The sequence below is a fragment of the Protopterus annectens genome, chromosome 2.part0 (assembly GCF_019279795.1).
Source record: "Protopterus annectens isolate FY-2018-M chromosome 2.part0, PAN1.0, whole genome shotgun sequence".
Taxonomy (NCBI): Eukaryota; Metazoa; Chordata; order Ceratodontiformes; family Protopteridae; genus Protopterus; species Protopterus annectens.
In genome coordinates, this window is record NC_056728.1 from 455,934,278 (window position 1) to 455,959,104 (window position 24,827).

A 24,827-nucleotide genomic window follows, 5' to 3' on the forward strand; every position below is an offset into this window, starting at 1 on the left:
GGAAGCAGCAACATGGAGTTCTGTGCATACCTTCACCAAGGATTACCATCTGCCTTTATACTCTAAATCCAGAGCTGGCTTTGCCTCTGCTGTGCTGCAGGGCCTTATGCCTTATAGAACCAGCCACCCAACCTCAGCTTTGGGATTCTACCCAAGTGTAATGACTGCAGCAGTGTAACACGGTGAACATAGTACAGTTTTGTACCTACCATAAATGTAGATGTTCAAGTGTATACACTGCTGCAGTCCAGGTTACCCTCCCTCTTACTTGCTGGTACGTACCTATGTCTTCTACCCTTTACTACCTATGGGGAGTATTTGCTGGCAACTGAAAGTTGTTGTTTGCTTATCTTATGTATGTTTTATTAGTAATTTGAATTGCCTACCTATTTGGGGGCACCTGACATCTGAGGAAAGAAAAACTGAAGAAAATGACGTTGGCTGCATCTTATATTACCCCTGTCGCACTGACATCAGGGAGGAGGTGACAGCAACCGACGCCGGACCAAGACTTTGGAACTCGGGCTGACTGGGGAACCGCCTGACGGCAGGATAACCCAAGTGTAATGACTGCAGCAGTGTATACACTCGAACATCTACATTTATGGTAGGTACAAAACTGTACTTTATCCCACTTGCTGAGCCAGTTAAGGATGCCCTCAAGTGGCCTTGAGTCACCACAACTGTGGCATCCAGCCCATGCTACTAGACCCTGGGGTAGTGGACAGTTCCTACTAGTTTTCTGTAAGTTTTAACTTTTTCTCTAAACTGAACTTAATGTAAGCAACAAATATTGTTAAATGTGATATAACCTAGAATCCATCCAGCCAAATACTGGTAGTAGAAAAAGAAATAGAAATCACAGAAACTAGCAGGAGATGTTTAGTTCCTTTATTTGGACATTGTCAGAGTTACAAAAATAGGTTTTTGTCCTTTAAAACAGAACTCTGTCATTTATTAAATAAACTCAAATAGTGGGCTACTGTTACAAAAGTCCAGGGTTGCCATTGGATGAAAGAACAGACCATCTAGATTGATGGAGGTAGTTTTTATAGTTTTTGTTAAACTCATAGTTAAACTTGAGTATGTCTTCCCTTTAAGTCTGGAAAAAAAAATCAACATTTGAAAAACATGCTAGGTAAGTTGTATCATCCTGGGCTAAGGGGCGACCTCCTCACCTGTATGCTGAATAAACTAGCCAGCGGGGGATTTGAATAAAAAATAACAGCAATTGGATTGGAGAAATGTGAAGCAAATTGTCCAGTCATAGCAAGGGAGACTGCCATCAAAGTTATTAGACTACAGCTGTAGAAAGTCACTTGTGGACCGATGTGAAGCTACTGTTCGGCTGACAGAGTAGTAGTTAAAGGATCTGGAGCTTTCCTTTCTAAAATGTGGAGTAAACTTCAGGTAAAAATGCTTCTGACTGATAGATGTCAATCAAAAGTACAGAATTACAATATATGTATTATATAAAAATAAAAGGGAAGACAAACTTTTGTTGCCAGCAGAAGAGTAGACAAGTCATTGTCAGAGGGATTGAATGTTGGGGATGGGAACATGGGAGATAGGGGCCAAATGTTCATAAATGTTTGCTCAAACAGGATGTTATAACTGTCTGCATGTCTGTCTATCATTATTTACCAAATAAAGTGGGATGGTCCGTGGACCCTTATTTTTCCATGACTTCTGTCAGAAAGGTAGTGGGAAACACATTTATAAACAATGTATTGCAACCAGTCAACCCAACATGTTTTGGAATATGGGAGAAAACCCGTTCATACACATTACAAACTTGCAAATCTTCACACAGACAGTAACCAGCGGCCAGGATTGAATCCCAGACACAGGATTTATTAGGCAGAGATCTTACCACTGTCCTACCTTACTGCTTAGGAAGCAGAATGTCAATTATGGATTCTTCATTTGCATGTTTGGACTCTCACTTGGGCTCCCACACAATGCAGGAGTGTTGTTGAGAGGAAGTGCACATCTGACCATTGGACCTAAGGGCAGTCTTCATGGCTATAATAGCCTTCGGGACAAAGCTGCTTCTGGCATTAACACAGGTTTAAGGGAAATGCCTGCTTGTGTATTGGTAATAGCAGGTTGATGTTTTGCTTGTGTATTGGTAATAGCAGATTGATGTTAAGTACAGATATGGAAATTTTGTTATGATTAATCCTGAAAATGAACCAAAACCATGACCTCTTGGGGGAGGGGGGAGTAAGAACATACCTGTTATTCACAATAGTCTGTAGGTCAGTCAGCAAGTGATTGCGACCTGAGCCTCAACACTGAGCAATTGTGGAGGTTGGAGTGCAGAAGTGTCCCATCTGTACTGAATCAAGTTTTGTAAATATATTCTTTCATGTGCTTAGATTCACTAGTAATGTTTCCGGTTCTAAGAATCCTGATTGTTTCTGTTAGAGTACTTGAGAAGAGTGGTATTCGTGTCTCTTGTTTGGCTCATTTTGCAAGCAGAACTACATAATGCAGAATTGCTAGAGTTTATTCTTTAGCAAATTGCTTTTGTAAACAGAAATTTCTAGTTTTCTACTGTGATGCGTAAGGTATTGAATATATAATATAGAGAGAAGCCACATTTCATTGAAAAACTGGATGCTAACTTGTATAGCAAGTAACGAAAACACTATGAAGACTATACTCTCAAAATAAGATTTTCCTGGCAACTCCAGAGAAACTGATTTAAATTGACTACTACTACTGTTGATGCATGATGTTTCATACATAGTCATTCTAGACAAAAGGTTCCCTAAGCAGTCATTATTTTGAACTGAAACCTGGACTGATTTGATAAAGATTTTAAATTGCCCACCATGTTTTAGTTAGTGAATATAATATACTTAGTAACATTTATGCTTTTTAATTGCTCCTGTTTGCTTCTTGTCATTATCTGGAGAAACAAGCAAGATAATTGGTGCAGTAAACCCAGGAAGATACCCATCTACTTAATCGCTTCCTTTCCATCACTTAATTAATTCTGTTTTTCTTTGGGCATAGATATCTTACTGTAACCATAGAAACAGACTTTATGCACTGGATCACTGCATGACCCACCTGTCTGCCCACTTCCTTTGCATATTGGGTAGGCTGTTGATCTTCTATAGTTACACCTTCTATTCTCCTGTTACCCCTAGAATTGTCCTTTGCTTAGGCCATGCTTTCTATAATTGTCAGTGTTTTGCGTCCATATCATTCTCATAGTAAGTTAAGCATGCAGCCATTGTTTGTGTGTGAGAGGTTTTGTTCGTAGTTATCGCTGTATAAGCTGTGTTCCTCCCATCTTCACATTGCAGCTGTTTTTGCTTTCACATTTCTTTTTTCTGATGCACAGTGCCTAGTTTTGGCACGGTTTGCCTTGAGGCATGTTAAAAGTTTGGCTGTCATATCCCACCTTTCTTTTAGGGAACTTAAATTTTTGCATTTAGTTTTTGTGGATTCTTGTTTCTCACAGATTCACTGTGTCCTGTTTCTGGGCTTCTCCATCCTGTAGCTCTGTGAAGATGGGCAACCATTTCATAATACAAAAACATGGCTTTCTGCCTTTCTCTGTGTATCCTCTTCTCACTGCTTTATTATGTTGTTTTTTTACTTTGCCATCCTTTAGGAAATATTCCTCCTGTTTCTTTCATGCTTACTTTTTCCCCCTCCATTGTCTACTGACTTTGTTTCTCAGACCAATTATTTGCACATATATTGCTTTAAATTTGTACTGTTGCACTTTTCATCTCATCTTGCCTTTTACCTTTGTGTTTATCAGCCTTGTTGCATGTTTGTCATCTGTGAAGTGACCTATTTTGTCTAGCCCCATGTGGGTGCCATAAAAGACAGGTATTAGTCTCTAACTAACCCCCCACCCACTGTTTTTCTGCAGAATAGGATCCACCATCAGCTATTCATTCCTTAGTGCTATTTTTGTTGCTTCTGCCTTTGAGAGACTTTGGGAAATGTAAATTTCAAGCCAAAATGAATAATTTCACATGCCTTTTTTAATGTCATTGTTGGTACTGATAACCTTATTCAAGCAAGCTTTGCAGAGTTTGGCAGATGGGGCAATATTAATACTGCTTCAGTGAATATTGCACAGCAGTCTGTTTATATGATGCCATGATACATCAGCAACAAAATGCTTTTTTGATGCTACTAACAGGAAAAATGATTTGCTGTTATTAACAGGAAAGTACCATAAAGCAGAACAGCTTAAATCGTAGTAATACTTCGCAGTAGCATTACACGTTCCGAAGAAGTGGAATTGCAATAGTTTTTAGGGATTTTCCTTTACTTACTTACACAGCCTGAACTTCATTACTGCTTGGTATCGCCCTCTCCCTTTCTCTTCCAGCAGCAGTATTCAAGCCTCCTCAGTGTTTACCACATTGCTGAGCTTGATACATTCTCAACGAAGGTCAAGCACTCCAGTTCTCCCCTCTTGAGGGCTTTCTGTAGGTTGCCAGTGTACTGGTAAAACAGACTTTCAACTCTTGTCAGTGCAGTTACTGGTGCATGCATCATAGTCCCACTCAAATAAACCTGTCACAACACTGAGCTGGCGGCCAGAGAAGCGTACAAGGGCAGGCCTCTAGCTCTTCATTCGAGCATCACTAAACGTGCACAGAGTGCCCAATTATTTCAGCATTATTGAGCAAGCTTACAGGAGGACCCAAGCCTTGCTGCATTACATTTTCTTTAGTAATTTGCTCAAGTACCGCTGAGGACACTTAAAGGGCTTAAAACGGTGGCTGCAGCCAGTTTCCTTTTCTGGGTTATTAATTCAGTTTTTTTTTTTTTCGCTGTCTCAAATTAACTCTTGCTGCATGCTGTGCAGCAGTGCTGGGAGAACTGTTTAACACCAATTTTCTCAATTTTCAGCCTTTTTGCAGTATAACTGCTTTAAAACATATTCTCTATGTGCCTTTTTTAGCTTAATAAAATAGCCTCACTCTACACGTGTTATGCCCTTTAACAGCGTTAATTATAGATGCTCCATATTTCCTTTTGCAGTGTGGGCAGGAGCCTGGTAGTACAGTAAACATTTTCTATCTGTTTATCTGATGTCTGCTGTTTATAACCCCCCTACCCCCAGCAAGCAAGCATGCTCTCATGCATGTGTGCGTGTGTGGATGTATGTATGTATGTATACACACACACATGTACACACACACACACACACACACACACACACACACACACACACACACAGACACACACACACACCTTTTTGTACCTTCTGCTTGCTTTATTTTGTTTTATATATTTATTTTTGTTTGTTTTTTAGAGATCTTCTGTCAACTTAGATATTATTTTTTGAAACAAAGAGGGTAACTGTATCACATTTTACTTTTCAAGCATGTCTGAGGAACTACATATATTAATGGTTCTATGCAAAATAATACAGAGTAATTATGCCGAAGAGGTGTAAATTAGAAGGAAAATTGCTTGCAGAAGAGAAGCATAGAGTGGCCAGTAACTTGTATGAAGAATGGAAGGCATCACTTTACCAGGACAGTTGGAAGACTAAAAATGGAGACAGCTTGTGTAGAATGGTGCCTTCTCAAGCAGAATAGAGAGGTCTTTCCATGGCAGCTCATCTCCAGTTTGGGTGGAGGTCTGTTTCTGGGGGATACATGGAGGAGGAGGCACACCGAAGAGATGGTAGTAATATATAGCTCAAGTCAAATATTAGCAGAAGTGACACTGAGACACCTTGATATTTTTATATCGAAGAGTAGGTAAGCACCAGTACACACAACCTTTTCAAACATCACAGGCACAAACATTTTAAGGTTTAAGATCGTGGTATTTTTAGAAGGAGGTGCTTGTAAAGGAGATGGCACCTGTGCTTGTGTGTGCATGTAGTGGACAGAAAATTTGCCACGAGACAGGCTTTTATGTCTGAAATAATTTGTCACTACCATTTTCAGTAGGAATTTATTTGAGAGTATTCAGAAATGAAAGGGACTGGTGTGGAGAAGCATCAGATTAAGAAGCTCTTAGTGTCCAGCTATGAAAGCTGTTGGTTCTCTTACCATTGTAGGTTTTGTTTTGTGTCTTTTGGCTTTTCTCAGTTAAGGGTCGCCACAGCGGAACTCTGGTATGCTAATGATTGGTAGTGGATTTTTACGTACCGGGTTACCAGCCCTGATGCACAACCTTCAACGAAGGCATGCCCCATTCACGTATGCCTCCACACAGAAGACGCTCTAGCTGAGAATCGAACGGGACAACGTCTTGCTATGAGGTGACAACGCTACCGCAGCACCACCACGGCAGTTCTCTTACCATTGTAGGTGACTGGATTAATTCTGATACTGTGGTGCAACATTTGGGGGGGGGTTGTACTCTGTGTGGTCCATCCTTCGGGTGAGATACGAGGTCCCACTCTTTGAGTTGGTGGCAGCTCAGGTGGCTGAAAAAGATGTCGCAGCATCTATTGAGAAGCATGGTTGAAGTTCCCTGATGCCCTGGCCAGATTTCCCCTACTAGTATAAATAACACTTTTGGTCTCCATTGAAAAGAGACTGCAGTCTTAGTGGGACTAACCTGGTCAACAAACAATGAATGAATGAATAAGATAAATAAAACGGTAGAACTTGAATAGACAGAGAGACTGCATGACCCAAACATTTCTTTTTTCAGGGTGTGTGCATAAAATAGACTACTGTCAGAGTAGGAAGTCTTAAAAAGAAAGTATGTTTTTATTTAATGTTTGATGCTGATAAGTAGCTAACTTGATAATAAAGTTAACTGGGACCAAACTGTTGTGCGTAACTGAGTTTTCCACTTGTGAATGTATTGCATGCAGTTTTGTTTATTAGCCATTTTCATGATTCACTGTGTGTGTTGGTGTTACGCAAGAATTCAGAACAAATTCAATATCTGTTGAACATTTTTCACAGCAGCAGCAGCTACAAGCCCAGCATTTATCACATGGACATGGACTCCCAGTTCCTCTCACCCCACACCCCTCAGGACTTCAGCCTTCAGCACTCCCTCCTGTTGGCAGCAGTGCAGGCCTTCTTGCTCTCTCCAGTGCACTGAGTGGACAGTCCCACTTGTCTATCAAAGATGAAAAGAAACACCATGAAAGTGATCATCAAAGAGGTAAGAAATGCATATCTTTTTGGTGTCTGCAATATTTTAGAAACTAATTGTGAAAGCTATGGTGAAAATGGAGCGCCTTTTCTTAAGGGGAGTGGGGGGAGGAATAGGGCTTTCTGCAACTTTGCTATTAACTCATCAGTTCACAAAACATTTATTTATTGGAAAGATGCATTTTATATATATATATATATATATATATATATATATATATATATATATATATATATATATATATATATATACACACACATATTTTTTTTTCTTTCTCCATTTTCCACTATGTTTCTCTTAGGCACATATCCTCATCTACACTGTGTTAGCTCTTCTACTAATCTATAAGACTGGCTTTTCCTGTGGATGGGGAGTGAGTGATGGGAGAGATGAGCAAGAAATAGATGAGCCCTTACATTGACTGGCTGACTCTTGACGTGAGGGATGCTTTGCAACATCATCCTTTACTTTTGCCAGAGGGAAAATAAATGCATGTTGGTGTACCTTTCCCTTCTGTCTGGTAGCCAGCACATGCATAGCTGTCTACATTGTCAAAGCTGGTATTACTGATCTTTCTTGTCCGTCCACTTTCAACGACTTTAGAATGCTTGTAGCCTTGAGGCATGACCACCCATCCTTCTGACAGATTGAAGACAGACAATAGTGTGTTAACTGCGTCCTTCCCCCCAAAGAATGGAATGGCCAACATGGGCTGCCTACCCTCATCCCACCCCACAGGTGCTTCAAGCCTGCTAATTGAACCCTTGTTGGCTGGAGTGCAGTTATCTGTATGCACCATGCTGCCTGCAAATGTGGGTTTTATTTCTGCACAAATAGGAATTGTGAACAACATCCACATTGTACAGGAAAACAGCTTTTTAAAGTGAAGTGCAGAAAACACTTTTACGTTTAATTCTGTCGACACAGATATATGTTTTGTTAGTATGCAGTCTGAAGTGACCAGCAACTCATAGTGAACTTTGTGGTGAGCACTGCTGAAGCTTAGAAAGGGAGGTCTGTTAACGTACTGGTTTGCATAAAGCATGAAGGGAAACTGTTTTGCCCAGCAGCAGATAGTGTGAAGATTCCCTGGTTTTGATCACTACCGAGGTCATGAAGTAACTGATTTTGTAAGTAGAGGAGTGGTTGGTATTTAACAGCTTGGTGACTGGAGTAGACAGGCACATCTTAATGGATCATGCAGGCATGTGTACTGCTATCAGCTGTTAATGTCGGCGTTCCGCTAAACAGCTTTACTGCACTGAACTGAGTTTTGAAGAAAATTAACTGATTTTTATTTGTTGAGCAATTCACACATGCTATGAGTTGGCGATAAATTGACTACAGTACTAAAACCCCATTCTTCAGAAAATATATCCAGAAGAAATTGAGTTCATATTACTTACATTTGCGAAAGAAAAATTAAAAATGCAAAAATACAAGCATAAGCTTTGCATGTTTTTGATTTTGTTTTGTCAGAAGTCAGGCATCTGAGTCACTGCATGTTGGGGCTGGATAGGGATGTCTAGGGTTCCCTTCCCGTAAAGATTTAGAAGTAAGTCACTGCTTACTGGGGCTGGCTATGGATCTGCTCCTGTGATAATTCTGAGGTGTGTTACTGCACATTGGGGCTGAATAGGGTTGTCTAGGGATCTGCTTTAATAACAAGTCCAAGGTGAGTCACTGCATGTTGTAGCTGGATAAGGATGTTTAGGGATCTGCTGCTGTAGTAAGATCACTACATCTTGGGACTGGATAGGAGTGTGTAAGGATCTGGTACAGTAGCAAGATCACGGAGTCACTACATCTTCGGACTGGATAGGAGTGTGTAAGGATCTGCTGCAGTAATAAGATCACTGTGAATCACTACATCTTGGGACTGGATACGTGACGTAAGGATCTGCTGCAGTAATAAGATCACCGTGAGTCACTGCATCTTGGGACTGGATAGGAGTGTGTAAGGATCTGCTGCAGTAATAAGATCACTATGAGTCACTACATCTTGGGACTGGATAGGAGTGTGTAAGGATCTGCTGCAGTAATAAGATCACTGTGAATCACTACATCTTGGGACTGGATAGGAGTGTGTAAGGATCTGCTGCAGTAATAAGATCACTATGAGTCACTACATCTTGGGACTGGATAGGAGTGTGTAAGGATCTGCTGCCGTAATAAGATCACTATGAGTCACTACATCTTGGGACTGGATAGGAGTGTGTAAGGATCTGCTGCAGTAATAAGATCACCGTGAGTCACTGCATCTTGGGACTGGATAGGAGTGTGTAAGGATCTGCTGCAGTAATAAGATCACTATGAGTCACTACATCTTGGGACTGGATAGGAGTGTGTAAGGATCTGCTGCAGTAATAAGATCACTGTGAGTCACTACATCTTGGGACTGGATAGGGGTATGTAAGGATCTGCTGTAGTAATAAAATCACTGTGAGTCACTACATCTTGGGATGGGATAGAGATGTGTAGGAATCTGCTTCAGTAATAAGTCCAAGGTGAGACTGAGGATTTAATAGCAAATGCCCAGCTTCCAGAAGGACATAAATTGTTTGCATGGTTGATGCCCCTGTACAAAGCCCATTGGGTATCTTTATGGTGACTACAGGGATGATGTAAACGCACAATAGGTACATACTCATAACAGCCTGACTAACAGTATCATTGACAGAGTATGTTAGAATACGATTTAAGCTGGAGTTTGTCTCATCTGCACACAGTGTCAGCAGAGAATGACTTTATTGAGCGCACACAGACCACAGGACCAGGAATGGGCTGCTGGAAGGTAGTGATGGTCACTAGTTGCCATGACAAAAAGTAGAAAGTGTGGGGAGCTGCATAGACACTTAGTGGTACATACCTGTTAATTTGTTGGTGTTTTTATTACTTTAGGATGGCTACAATACATAAATTGTAACATGAGGTGCATGTCTGTGAAAGCACTTTCATATTTAGTGTGTTTTTCTGGAGGTAAGTATGTTGGCTCTTCCATCAGTATGATTTGTCAGGTAACTGCTGCTTAGCTCCTGACTTGTGTAGAAGGACCCAAATGGGGCTGTTTGCCTTTTTCAGTAACAGGCTGTGTTGTGAGATGCTCTAATAGCCAACAAATCTGTTGCAGTGTCATGCTTTACTGCAGTTCCCATTGCTGTATAATGAGAAAACTAGAAGTCATCGTCAAACAAAACCGAACAGTCACTTGTGTCTCTGCTATTACTTCATAGTTGCAGTCGTTGGATTTGGATAAAATGAAAAATGAATGTTTGTTTACATGCATCAGTACAAAAAGGAAAACCAAGTTTTATACTTCAGTTGCATGAAAGAGAGAGCCCTGACTATGACCCAGAAGACCCATGTTTGAATAGCGTCTGTGGCACTGGAAGATCCAAGAAGATGAGTGTGGGAGTGAACAGCTTACACAAGAGTACTCATTTTGGGAGTGTAGAGGTGGTGGTCTTATTTTCCTGATCTATTCCCATGCTGGCAGGGACATGTATGAAGCCACCAGTAGGATAAGAGGGGCTTGGAGGTCATAAGCTGTTAACAGTAGTCCTCATGCTGCATATGATTGAGATCAGTATACTTGTGGCGAAGGCTTTAAACATTTCCTCAGTGATGCATGTGCCTAGGTCAGCCGCTGGGGTTCAGTTAGGCCAGAATAATAAATATCCCTTGTGGCTGTCAGAATATTAGTTGTGTTCTAGATTTCTCTTACCCCAGTGATAAATTAATTAGTAGGGACAAAGACCAGAAAAGGGATAGAAGAGAAAATATTATGCCCCGTGAGTTCATGTAATTATCATTGTGAATTTTGAATTTGTGTATCTGGCATCTTGCAGAATGTCGACACAATCACTATTGATTACTTGACCTAAAGTTGATGCAGCTGTTAGAGTTGTTGTCTCACAGCAAGAGATTCTCCCGTTTGATTCTCAGCTGGAGTGCCTTCTGTGTGGAGTCTGCATGTCCTCCCCACAGTCGAGTGACATTAAAAAGACATGCATGTAGGTACAAGCGTGAATGGGTGTGCCTTCTTTGAAGGTTGGGCGTCAGGCTGGCAATTCGGCACCATAAAAATCCACTGCCAATCATTAGCGGACTGGAGTTCCGCTGTGGCAACCCCTAATCGGGAAAAGCCGAAAGACATTACTATTTGACACTTACCTGCAGCCCTGTTAGATATCTTTGAAGGTTAGTTAAGACATATTCATTTATGAATCCACAAACTGCTTCTTATGCAGGATAGGATAAAAGACAGGTAAAGTCACTGAAAATTCTGTGGCTAGAGCCTGCACTTTAACACTAAAATGTCATTTCTCAGATGTCGTGCTTTTTAACTGTCTTCCTGAGTTCATTATTGCCAGTATTCCTCATGAAGCATTCAATAATGATTTTGTCAGTAAATCAAGTAGTTATTTGAGTGCAGCTGTGCTCATTGATGCTTGGAAGTGTGAAAATATTTTCGCAGATAATGATTGGTTACCCCAGCTTGTCCTGACTCGTGCTTAAATTACACACATTGTTGGATGAGGAGAAGGGGGTGTCAAAGACGCAGCCTAGGTCTAAAGACACTAAATTGTCCTGCATATAAAAATGCATGTTCTGCATGTGATAAGAAGGGACTCCTGGTAAAATGTTGCAAAGTAAGCAAATGTCTGAGGTGCTTTAAGTTTCAAAGGATTAAATATCTGTTACCAGGCAAGAAGGCCAAAATGGATGTTGACTGCAAGCCAAGTCACGGTAAAAGAAGTGGGTTGCATATCGATGCTGCGGACAGTGATGCATATGTTAAGGACTGGGATTATAAAGAACATTTCAGTTTCATTATGTTTACTGTACAAATGCGTGCCTAGTGTTCATCTCAAGTCAAGCTGAGGTAAAGGCTGTACAGCTTTGACCTTTTAAACCATCTCATTTATCAGGAGGTGGGTGCAGATTTCATCCAAAGACTGTTTTCAGGGCCATCGGGGGATATATGTCCACTATGTACATGTCAAACAAAAGTATAGATCCTCGGTGTGTGTCCCTGAGGTACCTACTACCAGTGTATAAAACAACGCTGATGTAGAGTGGTGATGAGATTCCATGCCTTGGATCCATAGCTGTTCCAGATCATTCCACAAATAATAGATTGATGCTAAATTTTATGTTGTGGATGTACCAGGAGTACCCTTAACTGATCTATCTATAAGACAGAAGCTGTAACTAATAACAATATTTAACTCAATTGGGTTATCACAAAAAGTGAAAAGTGGAAAAAAAAGCATAAAAAGAAAAAAAGAAAAAAACACCACTCAAAACTGGTTTGGATATGCCTGTTTATCACATGTGCATTTGACAGTATTCATAGCTTCAGTGGAACAGCTAAGGTAGTCTCAAAGATGGATGCACATTCTTTGTTTGACGCACACTGGAAAGATAAATTTAGTCAGAACTGAATAGTCTGATTGAGATTGATGCATTGCAGAAAGTGAAAGAGTTTCTGAAGTGGTATCCTAGCCTTTGCCTTCAGTACTAAAAATGGATGGTTCTCTATGTATATGCATGGACTGTCAAAAACTAAATACCTGTCCACAGAAATGTCCACTCAAAGATTCCAAATGTTAAAAAGCTTATGACCAGTGTTTGCCTATATGTGTTCATGCCTGATACAAAAGGAAGATATGGTGATTGCACCTTGATGAGCAGTCTAGCAACATTCCATACTCCATTTGGAAACTGCTGATCTGATGTTAATCTTCATTCAATCCTTACTGATGGGCTCGGAAACCGATCCTCTGTTCCGACTCGGCCACTGTACCAAGCTCGTATCAGCCAAAAAACTCTCATGCTAAGATTGCCCATAGTCTCTCCATTACCTCAGATCTCATTTGCTGCATACTGACTAGGACATGTCAAGCCTTTCACTCGCAGCTAAGTGGTTTTTGCTTGTTGTTATAACTTTATTTTGTTGTTGAATCTTGTCATTTGTACTATATTACCTGTCGCTACCCCTTTTCTGGTAAAGTGCCTCGTCCCCCCCCCCTTTACCATTTTCTCTGGTATTTCTTCTTACCGTCGTTGGTAGCTTCCACCCTTACCCTCTGTGGTATTCTCGAGATACCATTGTTGGTACCCTTTTCTTCCTCCTCTCTCTCTTTATGTATTTAAAAAAAAAAGTGTGTGCTTTGATTGCTGTATCATTATATTCCTAGTAGCTTTTTGCTGTTTATACTATGGGTTTGCAGGTGTAGTGGCCTTGTTTTTTGTGTGGTTATGGAAGACTAGAAAGGGTTCAAAGCTTGCAACCAGTGTGCCCGTAAAATGCCGAATTCAGATGCACATGCCTCTTGTGTTTATTGCTTGAATGTGCCTCATCTGACTGTTGAGCCACCTTGTGATATTTGTGTGGGCTTTCATACTCATACACTGAATGAGAGCCACAACAAACTCGTTCTTAAAGGACTTCTCAAATCTCTTTTCTCAAAGGCTCTTTCTGCATCGAAGGGTTCACTCCCTCCCAGAAATGATCATAAGAAAAGGAGCCATTTAGTTCCCTCTTCTCCTAAAGATCCAGAGCCTAGACCTAAAGTACTAAAATTGTCCTCAATGGTTCCCTCTACTCCAGGGATCAAAACCCTTTCCTCTGTGCAGACGGTGGAACCGACCCTGATTATGACTGCTAAATTGCCTCCTCCTACATCGGCACTGGGACTTAAGTTCCCTACTTCACTACCGACTACTGAACCGAAGTCTGATGAGACCTTTTCGGTACTGACTACCACGGCTCCGGTCACCACAGTACAGACCTTGTCTACATCTGTCCAGATTCTCCCTTCAACCTAAACAATAGAGTCTCCAATTCCAGTCACTTCCCCCCTCCCTACTGCATTTTCTATGGGTCCATCGACCTCTGGAGAGTCCATACCATGGTAAAGATACTTCCCATCTATGGATCCATTCTCAGGACAGCCTTATAGCCCCTTTTAGGAACATCCAGACTCCTCGTCAGGGATATCCACCAGATCATCCAGGAGCCTATCAAAACTAGATGTGTGCAAACTTGTGGATCAACTCTTGACGGCTAGGGGGTTGACTTCCCTTAGTAAACCCTCTATTCCATTTGGAGCAGAGGAGTTCTCCGCACAGACTCTATTTTATACTCCTCCTTTGACCTCTCTGGGTCCGAAGCCCTTGGCTCCAATGCCTTTTCTGGTTCCAACTGTCGCGGTTCCAGCAGCATCTTCGTCGGTGGCACCAATGATCTCCCTATGGACGTTGACTCCTTTGGAGCCGAGCCATCCTTGTGGTCATGACTGGCCCATCTGCATCGAGGGTCCTAGTCTGGCACTCTTTTTTTTTCTACTGCACCGTGTGCTATGGCCCTGATGAACGCGGTGACTCCAAGTCCCCTCAAGGTTCCTTTCTTGGCGGTGGGTCTGTTGGAGTGGGATGTGATCCCGTTTCCAGGCTCACACCCCTCTTCAGGTGGACTTGCTTTCACCGATGGAAAGGGTGCTGGCCCCACAGGCATCAGAACACCATATGTACATTCCTTCTAAGCCTCTGTTGACACAATCTGCCACTTCAGGACACCAGGAGCCACAAGATACCCTTGAACAGGGTACCCTCTCTCCTAGGTCCTCTTCGGAAGTCCCCACCGAGGAGGTTCTGAGAAAGAGATCGTGCAAGAGGGAAGCACATAGACTCCCCAGAAGAGTCTCTAATGGAAGACGCAGCCTATGATGAAGGGGAAGGGTCCCCAAAATCTCCTCCTGAAGATGTCTCCTTTGGAGACATCCTTGACTTTTCGAAACAGTCAGGAGATTGGAAGTCCGCAAACCCATCCCCGAGGAGTCCATGTTCTTGCAGGCCTTCCGTGCCCAGCCCTCTACTGCCTGGATGACCCTGCCTGTCGACGAGCTTGTCCAGCAAGTCGTGCATCAAGCCTGGAAAAAGCCCGACTCCATTGAGCCTATCCCCTGGAGGCTGGATAAATTCTTATATCTCCCCAAAGATAGCCCTCATTGGTCTAAAGGATTGCCTGTGGATGCTATGGTGGTGGCAGCGGCAGCAATAAAGAAAAAGCTCACCGAGGAGAGCCACACTGTTCATCCCCCAAAGAAGGAGTCCCGGGTATTGGACAGACTAGGGAAATGGGCGGTCACCTCTTCAGCCTTTACCATTACCATTTGGTCGTTGAATTATCTGGCACATTTCACTAGACTCCAGAGAGATCTCATCACAGAGCTCTCTAGAACACTAGCAGGAGATGTATCTGACGAGGTCCAGTATAAGGTGACCTTGCAGCTTGCAACCATCTCTAACTCTTCCATGATGTTGGTCTCCCATGCAACTGAAGGGGCCAGCAAGATCAGTGGGTGCAGGAGTTGTCATGAGACGTCACGCCTGGATGCACCTCTGCAACTTCGCGGACCCTTTCAAGGCTTCCTTCCTGGATGTTCCAGTCGAGGCTTCCTCCCTTTTTGGATCCAAAGTGAAAGACACCCTAACCAGGTGTGAGTAGGATGGTAAGACCCTGTCTGCCATAGGTGCCCATTTTCCCAATCCCCAACGATACTTCTCTAGGAATCAAAGGAGCAGGAAAATGTGGCACAAGAAGTTCTAGGGTCCTTTCTGCGACACACGTGGTGAGCATAGCCCATGGGGCAGAGAGGGTAACACTTCCAGAAGATGTCCCTTTCGGGGCGGGGGGGGGGGTCCGTGCAATCAGGGTTCCAGAGAATCTTTCTCTGGCCAGCCCTACAAGTACTCCTGAAGAGGAGCTGCTTTCCACTGGAACCAGTGGGGGACGTTTCTTGCTGCACCAAAACGACTGGCAAAATATCATCTCAGACTCCTAGGTGCAGCAGATTATTACCAGAGTTTATCCTATCCCCTTCAATCTTCACCCCAAATCTCTAAAACATATTCCCGATGTTTCACCCAGTCAAAGGGAATCTGCAGCTCAAGAGCTTCTAAAGCTGCTTCAAAAAGAGTCATCCAAATATTCCCACAAGACCAGATAGGATCCGGGTTCTACTCTACACCAGGTTATTTATAGTGCCAAAAAAGACAAGGGACTGGAGACCCATTTTGGACCTCAGTATCTTAAACAAGTTTGTCAAGCAGACAAAGTTCCAGATGGTCACTGTTCAGTCTATCCTTTCTTTCCTGGAAAAAGACGATTGGATGTGCTCTATAAATCTTCGTGATGCATATTACCACATAAAGATGGACAAGTGATCCAGAAGATTACTCCGCTTCTGCCTGGAAGCCAGTCATTACCAGTTTCGGGCACTGCCCTTTGGCCTCTCTACAGCCCCCAGAGTGTTTACCAAATGCATGGCAGTGGTAGCAGCTCACCCGAGAGTGCAGGGATTCCGGTGTCTCCAATTGGCTCCTCACAGCTCCCACCAAGCATCTACTGATAATGGCACGACAGTACACTCTTCTCCATATTTATGGAAATCCCTAAATGTTGTGCTTGTAGTAGAGTCAGCTGACCCCAGCCCAGTCCTTGGAATTCATAGGGGCAACGCTGAACACACTATCTTGCAAGGTCTCCCTTCCTCATCACAGAATGGAAAGACTTGCTTCTCAGATCTGAGTGATACTCCCCCGAGACAAGGTGCCCGCTTGGGCAATCCTTCAAATCTTGGGGTCAGTGGCTTCAACAATAATTGTCCAGCTAGCAAGACTACATATGAGAATTCTTCAGTGGCTCCTGTTAACAGTGGTCAGTGGTAACACAATCATTATCTTTCCAAATTCGTTTAGCGGATCTATGCAAGAAGGACTTACTTTGGTGGATGTAGCCAGACATATATCTCTGTGGAGCCAACCCTTTTCACCCCCGCAGCCCAAGGCCACAGTGACCATGGATGCTTCCCTGACCAGGTGGGTGGGCATTTTCAGGGACAGACTGTGCAAGGCACTTTGTCATCATTAGAGGCTAGTTTGCATATCAGTGCCCTGGAACTAAGAGCGGTGCTTCTAGCGTTGCAAATATTCCAGCAATCCCTTCCATTAGGGACTGTTGCTATCCAGATCAACAACACGTCAGTGGTCTGGTACATCAACAAACAAGGGGGAACCAAATCATATCCTCTGTGCTGGGAAGCCATGAGAATTTGGCAATGGGCGATGGCTTCCATGCATGTTTCTAATAGCAACGTGCATCTCCAGGGATTCCAATGTGATTGCAGACAAGTTGAGCAGGTGCATTCTCCTACCTCACGAGTGGTCTCAATCCTGCAGTGGCGTTGATGGTTTTCAATCGCTGGGGCCAGACTTGGTGCGACTTATTTGCCTCACCCATAAATCGCAAGTGCAGAAGCTACTTTGCCCTAATCCCCCCCTCAAGGGGAACCCCCGAGGGACGTGCTCATGCACGATTGGCCCACGGGACTGCTCTATGCTTTTCTTCCTGTACCATTGATCTCACATTTCTTGAAGAAGGCAATTCAGTTGAGAAGCAAAGTAATCCTCATTGCTCCTTATTGACCTCAACAAGTTTGGTTCCCCTTCCTATGGCCTCATCTAGTATGCAAACCATGGATTCTGAACTCCAGAATTACTGTCACACCCTCAAGGGTTGATCTACTCGAACCTATCCAGCCTCAAAATGACGGCTTGGTTCCCCCACCTTCCAATAATTGCCAGGCAGAAGAACCTTTCCTCACCTGCACGTGACATTTCTCTGGCTTCTCATAAACCTTCCACCAGAAAATTTTATTGTGATAAATGGAAGAGATTTAGTTTATGGGCTCATGATAACAACATTGATCCTGGTTCAGCCGAGTTCCTGATATACTTCATTATCTCTCCAGGCCTATTACAATCCGGAGTAGCAGCTTCTGTGATTCGGGTTCACCTGGCTGCTATTTCCAGTTTTCACTGTGGCTTCGGAGACACCACCTTGATTTCTCATCGCCTCTGTAAAACTTTTCTGAAAGGGGTTTCTCACCTCAGATCCCCCATTAGAGAACCTATTGAACCTTGGAATCTTACTCTTGTGTTGCAGGCGCTAACTAAAGCTCCAATTGAACCTGCAGCCAATTGTGACATGAAATTTCTCTCATGGAAGACCGTCTTTTGTGGTGGCTATCATTTCAGCTCATAGAATATTTGAACTTCAGGCCTTGTGTGTCAAATGTCCCTACTTAATTTTTCACAAGGACAGGGTATCAGTTCGGATTAATCCTTCCTTCCTTCCTGCCCAAAGTAATTTCAGAGTTAACCATGAACCAGACTATCGACTTACCAGTGTTCTTCCCTAATTTTTCAAATAAAGGGGAGTACTGTCTCCACTTACTGGACATACACGGGCAATTATGGTTCTACCTGGACAGAACAAAATTCCTTTAGGAAATCCGACCAACTTTTTCTCTGTTATTCTGGACCAAAAACAGGAGAGTCAGTTTCTAAGATTATTTTGTCCAAATGGCTGAGAGATTCCATATGTTTTGCTTACCATCATAGTAAATTGCCCCTGCCTAACAAAATTAGAGTACATTCTACCAGATCTGTGGCAACTTCAGTGGCGTTTCACTCTAGGGCTACCATGGACGATATTTGTGCAGCAGCAACTTGGGCCTCTCCACATACCCTTATCAATCATTACAAATTGGATTTGGTCTCCGTGGGGAGAGCTGCCTTTGGCTCAGTGGTGCTCAGGAATATTCTTCCATTAGGACCTCCCAGGAACTAGGTAGCTAGGGACTCTGTCCCATCATTAAGGAATGTGTTGTTTTTCTTCATTCATTCATTACGTCCCTCCCACCATCCCCCTCCAGTAGGCTCCTGGAGGTTTTTGGATATGGTCCTTTATCTGGTTCAGGGTACTCTGAGCAGAAAACACCTCCGCTTTTACGTTCTTGTGCAAACTCAATCTGAGATAATGGGGAGAGAGGCACTATGGGTAATCGTAGCATGAGAGTATTTTGACTGATGCGAGCTTGCTACAGTGACCGAGTCAGAATCGAGGATTGGTTCCGAGCCCATCAGTAATGAATGAATGAAAATGAACAACACAGATGGAACGTTATGGTAAGACGTAACTTCTTTTTATAAATGCCAGCCATTTTGGTTGAGTGTATCCCAGATCTCTTTCAGACAAAGATGGATGAATTATTTTTGGTCTGCATGATGTGGTCAGCATTGCTGATGTTCTGGCTGTCTACAGAGAAAATGAAGACCATGATAAAAGCTTGATCATCCTGATGGGCAAAGCTGCCCATATCGGTCTGATTTTGTGTTTAGTAGTGAGAAGTGCAAAATAAAACAAATATATAGATGCAGTGTTTTTTTTTTCCAGTCCTGATCCAAGTAAGGTCAAAAATGTAAAGTCCAAAAAAAAAAAAAAAAACTGTGCAAAGCAGCAGAGAATAAATTTGAGAGACTGCTGATTTATGTCCATGCATACCAAGGTTTGCAGAGGAAATGTACAGTTTGCAAGGTTTGTAGAAAATGTGAAGTACCCTGGATATGAGGCAATGAGCACTAGCCAGACTTTACAGTTGCAGCCATTGATTCATTGATTACTGTCTATGCGTGTGTAAGACACATCAGTAGAATCACTAGATGTTGTGTTACTGCAGAACACAGGGTGATCTGCTTTTGTCATGAAACTGTTCAGTATAGTTTTAATGAACGTGGAATGTTTGCAGTTTATAAACTACAGTGCTATCATACTTGTATGGCAAGCCTTCATTGTAGTTACTAACCACAGTCCATCACTTACTGGTTATTTGTTCAGAGGTACTTAGTACAAGTGCATTATTTGCACATTAGGTAGGCTGCAAGCATGTGTTTTTCAAAGCAGAACATGGTAATTACAGTGGTTTATCGTCCTGAATCTCAGATCATCCTAGCTGTCATGTTTGATTGACTGCCTAACCCAGAAAATCATGGCGGTATTGAGTTGGCAGAGTATTTATGTGATCTTGACATAAAACTGAAAGATGAGAAATGCACATTGTGATGATTATCATCACTGGTCAGGTGAAGCAGGACACTTTTTTAAGCTCCCTTTACAGTGGTCACCTAGGCACTGAAAACACATGACATCTTTCCAGGGAGAAAGAAAGTGTGTGTCTGTTGGGCAAACATTAATGATGACGTTGAAAAATTTGCAAATCCTGCTGTGTATGTGCAGTATATCAAGATACCAATGCAGAAGAGCCATTGGATACTCGCACTGTCCAAGCCAATGTGATGTATTCTGTATACGTTTTATGAGGTTAGTGGCCACCAATTTCTACTAACTGTTGACAGATACTTTTAATTTAAAATACCCGTTTGTATCAAGTTGTAAACACGGTGCAGTCCTGCATGGTCCTGATTGGAAAACCTGGCAGAATGATAACTGACATTAGGTTCTGGTGTACAAGTTAAGATGTTAAAAAGTTCAGTCTGAAATGGAAGTCAGTCTTGTGATGAGCTTACCACATTACCCAAAGACCAGTGGATTCGTTGAAATGTGTAACGTAGTCAGTGCTCAAAAAACTTAATCTAAAACATGGATAATAGTTTACAAAAATGTTGCTAAATATTGGGGCAGCCGTCACTGGCAGCAGACTAGTATCACTTTGCCAAGCTGTGCTAGTCTAGGCAGAGGGGAGAATAAATATCCCGTAGACTTGAGGTATGAAACCATAAAATGTTTTTAAAAAAAGTAACCATGTCCAGGCTAGTCACACAGAGTGTCCACCTTTCTACCCTAGTCAGCTAACAAGAGGCCCAAAACATGAAATGGAAGCATACAACCCAGAAACTTTACTTCTCAACTGTTTTTTTGGCAGTACATGCAAATTTGTTGCCTTTGTATACTCCCTAATATGAATTACCAGTTTAATCCTTCTGTACATAATTTCTATTAAGCCTTTCGGGGCCACAGGCACTTTTGCCTATAGAGTCACCTTGTGACACATGATCAGCTGTCAAAAAGCAGTCCATGAACAAGGAAGGGAGTGAGAGTCTGGTATTATTGTCTGATTGGTAGAAACATGTCCGTGTGGGAGTGAAAAGTGGAATTACAAAACTTTTCTTAGTCATGGAGCCATGTGAGATCATGTGATATGTCATCTTTTTATCTTTAAGTTAAATGTAATTGGCCAACTCGGGGGTGAGCCAGCAAAGCTGAGGACTAACCAGAGACTGAGACAGTGGAAGACTGAGGTGCATTTATCAATGACTTCAGTACAGTGTACCACAAATCTCCATCAATACCCTCTTGCGTACGATGTTTGTAGTTTTCCCTTCCTTTATTTTATTACTTTATTAAAATAGTTTGTCTGTATAAAATAAGTAAATTGCATAAATACTGTTATTGTAACTGGGTGCTACATAGAAAAAAAGTTGCTTTGTGCAGTGTCATTCCAGGTACAGCTAGTTCGAAACCTTCTAGATGAAGTGGTTTGCACAGTGTGACGGTTTTGAAGACTGCCCTTTACAAATACGTTCATCTTAGCCAAACTGTTGGCTTTTTCTGGAACAGCTACATCATTATAGTTGTGCTACTTTGATATTGGGTAACAGCTTTTGTCCTCTGATTTAGATTGCTTATAAGAAGCTTTGGACTCTGATAGATGACTTTGCTGGTGGCAGTATTAAGTGGTCATGTACATATCAGAACTACATACTGAAATAGTATTCTGGAATAACCACGTATGCTATTGTGGATACTGTTGTTACTAACACCTTTGAAATAGTTTTAATTCAAAATTAGGAATGAAAGTGTTTGTGGCTTTCTGGATTTAAAATTTTGCCTCTTGTCTCAAGAGGCTTTTTGCACAACTTGGTTCATAGGACCATAGACACTTTTTCACAAAAGATTTGACCGTATTAGCAAAGCTATTAATTGTTAGGCTACTTAAAGTAGCAATGTTATGTTTTGTGGGCTGACATGTTCTGCATTACTGGAATTGAGAACATTATGCATGCAGGCAGCAACGCTCAAGTACTTCCATTTCCTCACCCTATTTTCTTGAAGGGGTTATCTCACTGTGACTCCCTGTTGTGGGGACTGTAAGTCAGTGGGGATAGAAAGAAGTAATCAGTCTATTGCACAGCCCAGGATATCTTAGGAATGGGGTATGCTTGGGTATGCAGTCAGTCAAATGTAGGAAGATGGAGGTGAATTAAGGTCAGTGGTAGTATTCCTGATGAGGGCCAAAGTGATTAGATCAGGAGGGGGCAGCAAGCTGTCCTAAGAGCTGAGTTTTTCCATTCAGGAAAATCACAAAATGCAAAGACAGACATCCATAACGATAAGAGAAATAAAAACTCTGATATCTTTCTTCTTGAGGGGCAACGGTGTTTTATGCCCAGTTCCCCTTGCTTACTGTATATTTTTATCAAGTATAATGTAAAGTTACTGAACCAAGTCCATTTTTTGTCATATCTTTATGCATGAGGCCTTATTAGTGACAATTTAAAGTCCAAGGTAGGTAGAGTGTAAATAAAAATAAAAAGTTAAATGCATTCAGCAAAAGGATGAGTGGGAGGTGGGAACTTGGTTACGATGAATAATGCATTAACAGTAATAGTTCCTACCAACACACACACGAGAAAAATGTGTACTTGGAAAGTGAACCATTCTTCTAACTAGTTAGAGGTGCAGAAAGCAGTGTTTTGTCTAGCAGAAGATAATAGCAATAACCCACGCCTGGGTGTGGGTAATGCTGGATTTACCCACGGTTGGTGTGGTTTTGTCAGGAGGGCGAAGCCCGAGTGGCCAAATAAAGCCAACCGTGGGTAAATCCAGCATTACCCACACCCAGAAGTGGGTTATTGCTATTATACAATGACATTATTTAAGAAAAAAAATAATTACTTTTCTTAAATAATGGCATTGTATAATGCCTCCTTGCTGCCTTTCCGCAGCTGTCTGATATTCTGCGGCAGTTTTGATGTACTGCGCATGCGCATGCCTACGCAGTACATCAGAGCTGTGGGCAAAAGCAATGGAGAAAGCAAGATCTCCGTTGCTTTTTAAAAACTGTTTTGCTATGTTAAATGAGTTTAACATAGCGAGACAGCTTTAAAAAAAGCAACGGAGAATCTCCGTTGCTTTTTTAAAGCTGTCTCACTATGTTAAACTCGTTTAACATAGCGAGACAGTGTGAAGCTACGGAGATCTTGCGTTCTCTGTTGCAGTAAAAAAAAGGGTTATAGTAATGGAAAATGTTCGGGCGACCGGACCTTTTTCCATTACTGTAACTCTGATTTACAAAGTGCACGCTGACCAATCAGCGTGCACGTTTTTGAATATTTAATGGGGGGGTTGTTGTATAATAAATAATTTGGTCTCCTTTGAAAGGAATGTGGATAGTTTATGTCCCCTGTCTTAGACGTGCACAATGAACAGATATCCATCAGGTTACTGGTTCATTTGGGGAGTCGGTAAATAATTAGGCCTCTGGACCTGAGGCACATTTACAGGTTTCTTGTTTGGGGTATTTGTAAACTAAGTGCTAAACATTCTGGGAACAAGTATTTTCAAACAAAGAACACACATATTTCGATTATTGCAATCTTTCACAAGCAAATGACTCCCTTGCTGCAAAATATTTTATTGCTATACAGAAAGGACATAATAGCTCCAGATTTGCATATACCTCACTTCATATACTTGATAGTGCCAAATAAGGTATAGAAAGTTTCTTTTTAAAGAATCTCTTGAACATAATTTCCCCCAAGGGCTGTGGTGTGACCATGTCGTGCTTTGACTGGCTCATTTTGTGAATAAAATGAATTTCCAAGTTGACGCAAATCCATTTCTGAAAAATGCAGTGGTAAACTCATGTAAATGCAGTTACTATAACACCCTGACCTATTCGCCAAGTCTGTCTTTGCTCTTTTTTTGGTGGTGTTGCGAGTATGTCATTTGCTATACAGTCAGTGATTTTTCTGCTTCTTTCCTTTTGTTTTTGGTACCAGAATTGTAGGCATAATGTTTTGAGTAAATCTGGTGGTTGGTCTACTTTAATATTGTTATGCAAGTGTGGAGTCCGCTACCATTTTGCTAGTATGTTGGTAAGATTATACAGGTTTATTTGTCAGTGTTGTAAACTGTGGTGTGAACAGGGTTGTGTGTACATGACTTCACTGACAGAAAAAAAACGAGCCAGTGAGAGAAAGTGATAGTACATACAACAGCTGCATTACTTCATTTTATTATGCTAGTTGCTTTACTAGTAGATAAAAGTCACTGCCCTGCCCAGCAATACCAGGCTACAACTCTTACCACACTTTTCGGCCACCAAACCAGGTCCAAAACACTAAAGGTAGAGGAGTGTCCATATTCACTAAGGATATTCACAACACCAGGCTAGTTGCCCAACACAATGCGTCTGAAATTCTCCAGATGCAACTAACACTAGGTAAGACTGCAATCCAAACTGTAGCTTGCTACAGATCCCCCACCATGCCCCAAGATTCTCACTACACCTTTCTAAACATACTGGAAAATATTAAGATACAACCAAACACCCTAATACTGGATGATTCCAACTACCCTGCCATTAACTGGGAAAACTATTTGTATACCAATACCTTTGCCCAACAGTACTTGGAATTCATAAATTCCAACGCCCTGGATCAACTAATCCTTAGTCCCACCAGGGGCTCAGTTTCCTAGACTTGGTCGTTACCAAAATGGGAAATCGATGCTCCACAGCTGTAGTCACCCCCTCGTTGGTCAGGTCTGACCATAACCT

General features: G+C 42.0%; 1 protein-coding gene across 8 annotated transcripts in view; it reads left to right on the top strand.

The window, feature by feature from the left end:
• The window catches only part of TLE4 (TLE family member 4, transcriptional corepressor), a 617,928-nt gene that overhangs the window by 146,497 nt on the left and 446,604 nt on the right, over positions 1 to 24,827 (top strand). For 6 of the 8 annotated variants that reach the window (XM_044060884.1, XM_044060882.1, XM_044060880.1 and 3 more), the window contains one exon: positions 6,921 to 7,125. In XM_044060884.1, the coding sequence (XP_043916819.1) occupies positions 6,921 to 7,125 (205 nt within the window). The remainder of the gene's footprint in view (positions 1 to 6,920; positions 7,126 to 24,827) is intronic. The other 2 variants (XM_044060883.1, XM_044060878.1) reach the window with 1 other exon arrangement.